General features: G+C 71.4%; 1 protein-coding gene across 2 annotated transcripts in view; it reads right to left on the bottom strand.

The window, feature by feature from the left end:
- Window positions 1-7,253, bottom strand: part of CRTAC1 (cartilage acidic protein 1) — a 12,222-nt gene extending 4,969 nt beyond the window's left edge. The window contains exons 1-4 of one of the 2 annotated variants that reach the window (XM_026069751.1): window positions 7,209-7,253; window positions 3,270-3,466; window positions 1,242-1,438; window positions 81-211 (exon numbers count right to left, since the gene is read on the bottom strand). In XM_026069751.1, the coding sequence (XP_025925536.1) occupies window positions 81-211; window positions 1,242-1,438; window positions 3,270-3,466; window positions 7,209-7,253 (570 nt within the window). Of the gene's footprint in view, window positions 1-80; window positions 212-1,241; window positions 1,439-3,269; window positions 3,467-7,136 lie in introns of both variants that reach the window. The other variant, XM_026069752.1, reaches the window with a different exon arrangement.
- Window positions 7,254-8,236: the final 983 nt, after the last annotated feature.

Raw genomic sequence — 8,236 nt, forward strand, 5'->3', positions numbered from 1 at the left:
CAGCTCCCGGGGGCGAGCGGGCGGCGCTGCCCCCAGGCCGGGTGTCCCGGGGGGAGCGGGCGGCGGTGCCCCCAGCTCACCGTCCTGTCCACGCAGGCCACCGAGCGCCCGGCGAAGCGGCTCGCCACGTCCCGGTTCACCTCGTCGCTCAGGATGTCCTCCCAGCGCCCGTTGCGGAGCTTGAAGAGCTTGTCCGTGTAGGTGGCCATGCCTGGGGGAGAGCGGGGGTCGGCGGGGGCCTGCCCCCCCGCTCGGATGGGCCCCCGGGACGCTGGCCCTCAGCTTGCTCCCGAGGTGCCGGAGGAGGGGAGCGGTGCCGGGGTGCCCAGCGGCGAAGGGAGGATGGGGAAGGGGCGCCTTTCCCCCTCGCTCCATCCTCCCCGCYGGCTCCAGCGCCGGGGCAGCGCGGCAGGGCCCTGGGAGCCTCCGTGACCCGTAAGGACCGGCGGGAGACGCGCAGAAGAACCAACTCATTAAGGTAAAATGTGCCCCAGCGGGGCGCAGCCCCGTACATCATCCCCGGGACGGCAAAATCGATGGGGTGCCAGGCACCGGCAGCGAGCCGCGCTGCCCGTGACAGCACCGATGGCAGGGCCTGATTTAGGGATGGGCGCGCCGGCAGCCACYGCCAGCCCGGGTAATTAGGAGTGTCAGGAAGACGGATCTGCCGTGTGGAGGTCGGGCCGCTGGGACAGGGACGCGGGGCAGAGAGGGGCCGGGCTGCTCAGCACGGCCCAGGGGGCTCCGGGGATGTCTGGCCCTGGGCTGGGGGGATGCCGGTCCCCTCCCAGGCTTGCACCAGGAAATGGCTGGATGGAGGCTGTGGGAGCTGGTGGGAATTCAGGAGAGAGGGGAGTCCCGGAGACCCCGCATGCCTGCTCCTCATCCCTGCCCCGGGGCTGGCGCTGCACCGGCCCCTCCGGCGGCCACTCGGCCAGTGGGAGCTGTGGCATGGCCATGGGCTCGCGGGTGCCGTGGGCCCCGGTTCAAGCTGCTGCCGCCGCCGTCCCGCTCGCTCGGGGCGCTGCGGGGAGGGCGCGGGAAGCGCTGACTCAGCGGCTGGCCGGGCTCGGCGTCCCGCCCGCGCTGCCATCAATCAATGGAGCCACTCAAGTGGGAAATTAACTCCAGCCCGCACGCATCCCTCACGCGCCGAAGGTCACGGGCAGCCGTGCGCCGGAGAGCCCCCCCCCGCGCCGCCGGGGCTCCCGCAGCGCGGAGCGGCACGGCGCGGCGCTCACCGGAGAAGGCGTTGTTGGTGTTGAGGAAGTAGATCTCCTCGCGGCCGTCGCCGTCGATGTCGCAGGCCGCCACGCCGATGGCGTTGCCCTGGCGGTCCCGCAGCGCGTAGTAAGGGGAGCCGCGCTCGTCCTGCGCCACGTTCACCAGCCGCCCCCGGGCCTTGTCGTACTTCAGCACCAGGTTGGGGCCGTTGTACCTGCGGGGCGACGGCGTGAGCACCGGGCAAGCACTGCACCCGAACGGGACTAATGCACCCGCCCCAGAGCTGCTCCCCCGTGCAGGGTGTCCCGCAGCCACCCCAGGCCACAGCAGCCGGGAGCAGCGCCAGGGCCAGGCTCAGGGCGCAGTTCCTGCATGAAGCCCTTGAGCAGGGCTGGCGAAGGCAGTGCACAAGGCAAATCCACTCCGTGTGCTGGGCCCCACGGCGTTCCTGCCCTGTGCGCCGATAAGTTACACCACCGTCACTGCAGCTGCTTGCAAAACCGCTGCCGGCTGCAGACGTTGCTCGGCTCATCCCGCCTGAGAGCAGCAGCCCAGGCRCCTCCCCGGCTCCCTGGGCTCRGCTCTCTCYGGGTYGGATCCCATGCCCCTTGCCAAGCCRGCAGCCCTCGCTCCGGCAGCCCCCTTTGGACACAGGTCACGTCCCCTGGCAAATCCCACGCAGCGTGGGGCCATGGCATGTGGCCGTGCTCATGCTGCCCTCCAGGCAGCCCCCCGGGCGTCACACGCCACGCTAACGAGGGAGAGCCGTCCTCCGCTCGGCGAGGCCRTGCGACCGCAGCCAGGTGCTCCTTYGCYGGCGACAGGCGCACAAGAYGCAGCTGGCGCTGCCCCAGGGCGATGCTCGCAGGTCTCGGCCCGCTGGCCACTGCCACCGCTGTCCCCCCGCCGGCTGCCTGTTTGCAGCCACCTCGGCCGCTGCAGCTCCCCTGTGATGGGCTCTGCGCGGGGCAGGGGACGGTGCGGGCGCAGTGCCCAGGGCAGCCTGCGTGGGGACAGGCGCAGGGACACGCGTGGAGGTGAGCACTTGCACACGCACAGGTGTGCACCCTCCTCCGGGTGCAAACGGGCACGAGTGTGTGCAAGCCTCCCTCGAGCGCGAGCACCCGTGCTGTGAGCCGTGCACAGACACACGCACGCAGGGCCCGTGCGCCCCTTCCTGCCATCCCCAGCCRTGGCAGAGGCTGGAGCCGCAGGGCAGCAGCTGCTCTGTGTCCAGCCCTGCTCCGCGGCRCTGGCGGAGGGCTGGGGAAGCAGGAGCGTGCGGCTCCCTGCCTCGCTGTCTCCTGTCAGCCCTTCCGAGCCATCACACCAATAAAGGGCTATAAAAAACCTCCAGCCAATTAACCGAATCGCAGGAGAGCACTGAGTCCTGTCAGCAGAGCCGAGCCGGCTCGGGGACACGCTGGCTCTGCACTGCGGGGTGGCCCTGGCCGCGGGGCAGCTGCCACCACCCTGCAGCACGGGGCTGCCGGCGCCGGCCAGGCTCGGGCGAGGGGACCCAGTCCTGGCTCCGTGCGGGCTCCAGGCTGGCAGCGACCCCGGCGACGTCCCGGGGGGCAGGCAGAGGGGATGGGGCAGGGGATGGGGGTGTTAGGGGTCCCAGCCAGACCCTGGGCAGGGCTCTGCAGCGGGAGCCCAGTGATGGGCAATGCCACAGCCAGGCACCGAGTGCATCCACCACCCAACAGCGACCCCGCGAAAGGGCTCCTGCAGCTGCCCTGAGACACTGCCACCCTGCAGAGCCCAAATCCGTGGCCTCCCTTCCCGAAGGCTTGCCTCAAAAACAAAACAGCCTGAGGAACTGGCAAGTTTGAGCGAGCGTGGGGATTTGCAGGGGAAGGAGGAAAGCTCTGCCAGCAGGGCTGTGAGCCCTGGGACATGGGGAACCGCAGCCGGGAGGAGAAGCGGCAGCAGCGCGGGGCTGCGGGGGGGCCTGCGCCTTGCTGGGCGCCGGGGGCAGCGTCTCGCAGGCGCCCCACATGCCGCTGCCACCGAGGCACCACGTGCTGGCTGCCCGTACTCACCCGGCCACCACGATCTCGAAGTTGCCGTCAGCGTCGAGGTCGGTGACGGCCACGCCGTAGTTGAGCTGCGTGGGGTTGCTGTCGTAGTCGGGCGGGAGGAGGCGGTGGGTGACGGCCGCGAACATGGGCTCGCTGCGCTGGGAGCCCTCGGCGAGGCAGGCCAGGGACGCCAGGCACAGCGCCAGCATCCTGGGCACCTGGAAGAGACCCGCACCCTCAGCTCCGGGAGGAGACGGCTCCAGCTTCATGGGCGCGCAGGGACCCGAAGCCTGGACACCTCCCTGCTCCGCCGCTCCAAGATGCCCAGGCGTCCTCACTCCCTTGCACATGGAAAGGGATCTTTCCGCCCCTTGTCACCCATCCCAGCCTGTGCCACCGGTCAGCCCCCACTCCTGCAGCCCCAAAACGCTTCAGCACTGCCACAGCCCTCAGAATCCCTGTGCATGGACCTTCCCAGCTGGCTCTGGCCCAGGACAGGACCATACCCCGGGCTGGGAGCACCCTGGGGCAGCAGGATGGCCATCATGCCGGGGAACAGGGCCTGGCTGGGGCTGCAGCTGGGGCTGAGCCACCCCTCACCAGGAGCCCAGAGGGGTGGCGGGGGGCTGATGCAGCCCGGTGCACCGCAGCTTGCTCTGCCCTGAGGGAGCGTGGGCCACCCAAGGTCCTGGCAAATCGCGGTGGCAATCACTGCCCTTGGTCTCAGCAGGGCCAGAGGAGCCAGGTATCTGCCTGGCTGGTGACCCCATCTCCTGGTAGACCAGTCCTCTGGAGCTGGGAAAGGCCACAGGAAGGACAGGGGATGCGTGGCCAAGGTACTCCGACGTGCCTTGCCTTCCCTGCCCTTCCGACGCTGCCTCTCCCTGGGGCTCTTGGTGTGGGCTCCTCCCAGGCTGCCCGGGAAGGTGTCTGCACGCGGATGTGGCCGGGGAAGGGAGGCGAGGGGAAGGAGATGTTCGGAGGAGCAAGAGACTGGGAGGAGAGGCTCAATTAACCCGGACTGCGGAGGACGGAGCCTGCCAGCACTGCTGGCAAGGCTGCGGAGGTTTTGGAGCTGGCTCTGACCTGGCTGTAGCACGGGTGATGAGCGAGGTGGCACTCAGGACAGCCGCCCCTCGCTGCACACCGGGGAGTCCCCTCCGGAGGAGAAAAGCCCAGCGCCGAGCTGAGCCTCTCCGGGCCGTGGGCTCAAACCCCTGTGCCAGGCTCCAGGCGGGAGCAAAAGCAGCAGGTCCTGCTCTCGCACCCCTGGGGGGGTTGCTGGGGAGCCCGGCCTGCCCTGGGCAGGGGACACTGGTCCTTGGGTGCTCCTGGCCGTGCCATCCCCCCCAATGCAGGAATAGCCCCCGGCCCCGTGGGCGGGCAGGGGTTGGAGCCCCCTCTGCCAGCCTGTGCCAGTGCCACGGGACCCTGCCAGGGAGCAAAGGGAGCAGTGGCAGCCACTGGATGCCAGGCATCCCTGGAGCGGAGAAGGGAGGATGCCTGGTGGGTTAGATCCTGGTGCACCCGCTGGGCTCAGGAGGGAGCAGGCTGCTGCTGCCGCCCCCGCGGAGGGGAAGGGGCTGAAGGGCTCGTTGCACAGCCGGCATCCCCACCACCACCACTGAGCGGCTCACCGGAGCGCTTTCATGCCCGCCTAACACGCACAGCTGGGCTGGACCACCGTCATCCTCCGGCTGCGGAGCTAAAGGGGGATCTGAGCCCTGCTGGCCCAGCCCCGGGCAGCCCAGAGCCCTGCGTCCCACAGCCCCGTCCCGGCTCCGCTTCCTTCCCCAGCCCCGTCCGCTCCCTGGGGCCRCCTGCAAGGATGGATGTGTCCCCCCAGCTCTACTACCTGCTGCCCCGACCCCGCCAGCCGTCCCTCCCCAGCCTGCCCTCGCTACCACCCCCGGCCAAACTTCAGGCGCTGTGCCGACGGCTCTGCCGTCCCCGCTGGAGTGGCTCTGGAGGGGCCCGAGGCTGGGTCTTTCCCTGGCGGAGGTGCCCCATCCGAGCAGGCGTGATGGGGACAGGGCTTCACGAGGGAGCATGAAGCCGGGACAGGCCCTGGATGTCGCTCCCCGGCGTGGGGCAGAGCACAGTGGAGGGGGCTGTCACTGTCCCCCCGCCTTGCGGCACCGCGCTGGGCTCAGAGCTGCCCACGCGTGAAGGGCCGGACACGCAGGGTGGGGTGGCCGTGGGAGCCCCCTGCCCCGGCCCACGCAGCCCGGGAGCCCTTCGCAGAGCACCGCACGTCCCCCTCTGCCTCCCCTCGCACCCGGCCACCGCTGGGCACCGGGTGGCTCTTCCCGGGCAGCCGGCCGGGCTCTCCCTGCCCTGCCACCCCCTCCATCTCCGGCTCCCCACAGGTTGGCCCGTTCCCCAGGTGCCCCCCCAGCCCATCCAGCTGCAGCTGAAATCCTCCAAGCTGGATGGAGCCTTTCCAGGAGGAAACAATGTTCCTGATTGGAGACAAAAGGCCTTTCCTTGCGGATCCGGTGCATGGTGCCACGCGGGGGGGTTCTGTGCGGCCCGGAGCCAGGCCATTTTGGGAAGGGAGGAGGGAGGCCCGGGCTTCGTGCCGTGGACGGGAAAGGCCCCACGGCTCTCCCAGGGTGCTGCGGATAGCACCAAGGAGCCGGCAGGAGACCCCACCTAGGGCTTGAGGCCCTGGGGTCCCGCGTGCACAGCCCACGGCGGAGCTCAGCCCTGTCCCGGCACGGCACCCGGTGGCAAGGTCACCGTCCCTTCCCCTGGGTCCCCGGGACGGCAGATGGAGGGATGCCAGCGGCCACCCTGCCCTGCTCCCCGCTCCGGGCGAGCGGGCGGCACAGGGCACCCGCGCTGTCCGCACGGCCCCCCGGCGAGCAGGGTCTTGCGGCCACCCCATCCCGCACGCCCCCGCAACGCGGCCGCGTGCCCCAGCGGCGCCGCGCTCCACCGCTGCAGCAACCACCCACACCGGGCTGCGGTGACCCCTGGGCGCCGCTCCGACATCACACGTCACCRCGCAGCAGTGACCACATATCGCCCCATGACATCGCACCTCAAGTGCCCCAGTGACACCRTGTGCTGTGCCCCCACTGCCATCGCAGAGCAGCCGGGGCAGAGGACTGCTGGGGGGTGAGAGGCGTCGCGCAGGCCCGCGGCCCCTCTCCCGCAGCAGTGGGGCTGCGCCGTGGGGTGCGGCTGTGCCCCCTCCACGGGCCCGAACCGGCCCGGACCCTGCAGTGCCGAAGCCCACGAGCCGCAGGGTCACGCCTGCCCTGGCCGCACGCTGCTGCCGCCGCTGCCGTGGGCTCCGGCGACGGCGGGGCGAGTGCCGCTCCCGCCTGGACCCCCTCGCAGCCCCCGGCCCAGGCGGCGCGTCCCGTCGCGGAGCCCCAGCTGCCGTCGGTGGCCGCGGCCTGCGCAGCTCCGGCCCGCGCAGGGCTCCTCGGAGCCGGCCCCGGCACGCTGGGGCTCAGCCAGCAGCTGCTAATGCAGTGTGGAGACGAGCAGTCACCTTAGCCTCCGAGCGCAGCCCAAAGGGACGCCGGGTCCTTGGGGGGCTCCGCCGCGGCCGCCCGCCCCCGGCGCCCCCAGCGCCCCTGCCGCCCTTCCCCGCACGGGCAGGCACAGGGGGACGCGCTGGCAGCCCCTCTCCGGGCAGCCCCCGGCCCGCTTCGGGCTTGGAAACAACCAAGTGCAGCTGCCCCATCTCCCCCTCCCTCTGCTCACCGCTCCCCCCCGGTGCCCCACGGCAGCCCCCAAACCGCGGCTCCATCGCCCTGAGCCTGGCGCCCCCCCTCCCCAGCGCCCGCGTCCTCTTCTCCACCCGCGCCCCGCGCCGGGCTCCCCGCGTCCCCCGCGCCCCGCGGCCGCGCGCCTCCCGAGTTCCCGCGCCGCCCAAAAGTCCCCGGGAAAGTTGGCGGGGCCGGCTGGCGGCCGGCGAGGGAGGCCAGCGCGCTCCCTACTCACGGGCCAGGGGGGCTGCCGGGCGCCCCCGCGCCGGCGGGAGTGCATCCCGCAGCCGCTCGCCTCGACGCGCCCCGCCGAGCGCTCGGCCCGCTCTCGCCGGCTCCGGCTCCGGTTCTCCCCGGCTTTAGGCAAGCCCAGCCGAGCGAGCGGTCCTTTATGTRAAGCTTGGTGCCCGCGAGAGGGCCAATGAGCGGGGGACGGGGGGCTCCGGCTGCCAATGGAGAGCAGGGAGGTGGGGCTGCGCCGCGCTGATTTACTACCCGAAATTGCAGTGGAAGCACGGCCAGGCAGCGCCGATCGATACGGAGCCAAAATATTACGGGGGGAACCTGCCGAGGCATATTTCAAGAGCGCGGCTTGTAACCTTCACGAGGCAGCAGGGCCTGTCTGGGGTGGTGGTGGATGGCCTCCGGCCCTCCCGCGGAGCCGGAGCCGCCCCAGGGCAGGCCCCCCCGGCGCCCCTGGCCAGGGCTGCGTGAAATTCGGCACAAAACCCGCCGGGGCAAAAAGTCACGGGGTCTCCGGGGAGCCGGGACTCCGGGCCGGCGAGGCCCATCTGGCTGTGAATTGCTGCTTCCCCGGGAGCCAGAGCGGCGGCGTTAGGGAGCGATGCAGGCGGGAGCTGGATGGATGCAGAGGGCACCGAGCGCGGAGCAGGGAAGAAAGGAGGGAGGCCGGCGCGGGAGCGAGGAGCAGCATCCCCCCAGCCAGCACAGCACGGCMGTGCCCACCCATGGGTGCTGGGCAGGGGCTGGGCACTGCTGCCAGCATCCACCCGCAGGGACCACCGGGAACGGCACTTGGCACTGCGAGGAAGGCTCATCTCCTTGCCCCAAACCTTGCAGCCGGGGGTGCCTGAGGCAAGATCGAGTTTAGCCTGCACGCTTGCCTTCCCYGACGCATCTCCCCCAYRCGCACCACCGCGGGGCCGGGCCCAGAGCCCTCCGCGTGTCCCGGGATGCAGGTATTGGGACAGTCCTGGCAGGGCACCAGGCTGCTCCGTGCATGGAGCCRGGGCTGCGGCCGCC

The sequence above is a fragment of the Apteryx rowi genome, unplaced genomic scaffold, assembly GCF_003343035.1.
Source record: "Apteryx rowi isolate R43461 unplaced genomic scaffold, aptRow1 scaffold_3, whole genome shotgun sequence".
NCBI classification, from domain to species: Eukaryota; Metazoa; Chordata; class Aves; order Apterygiformes; family Apterygidae; genus Apteryx; species Apteryx rowi.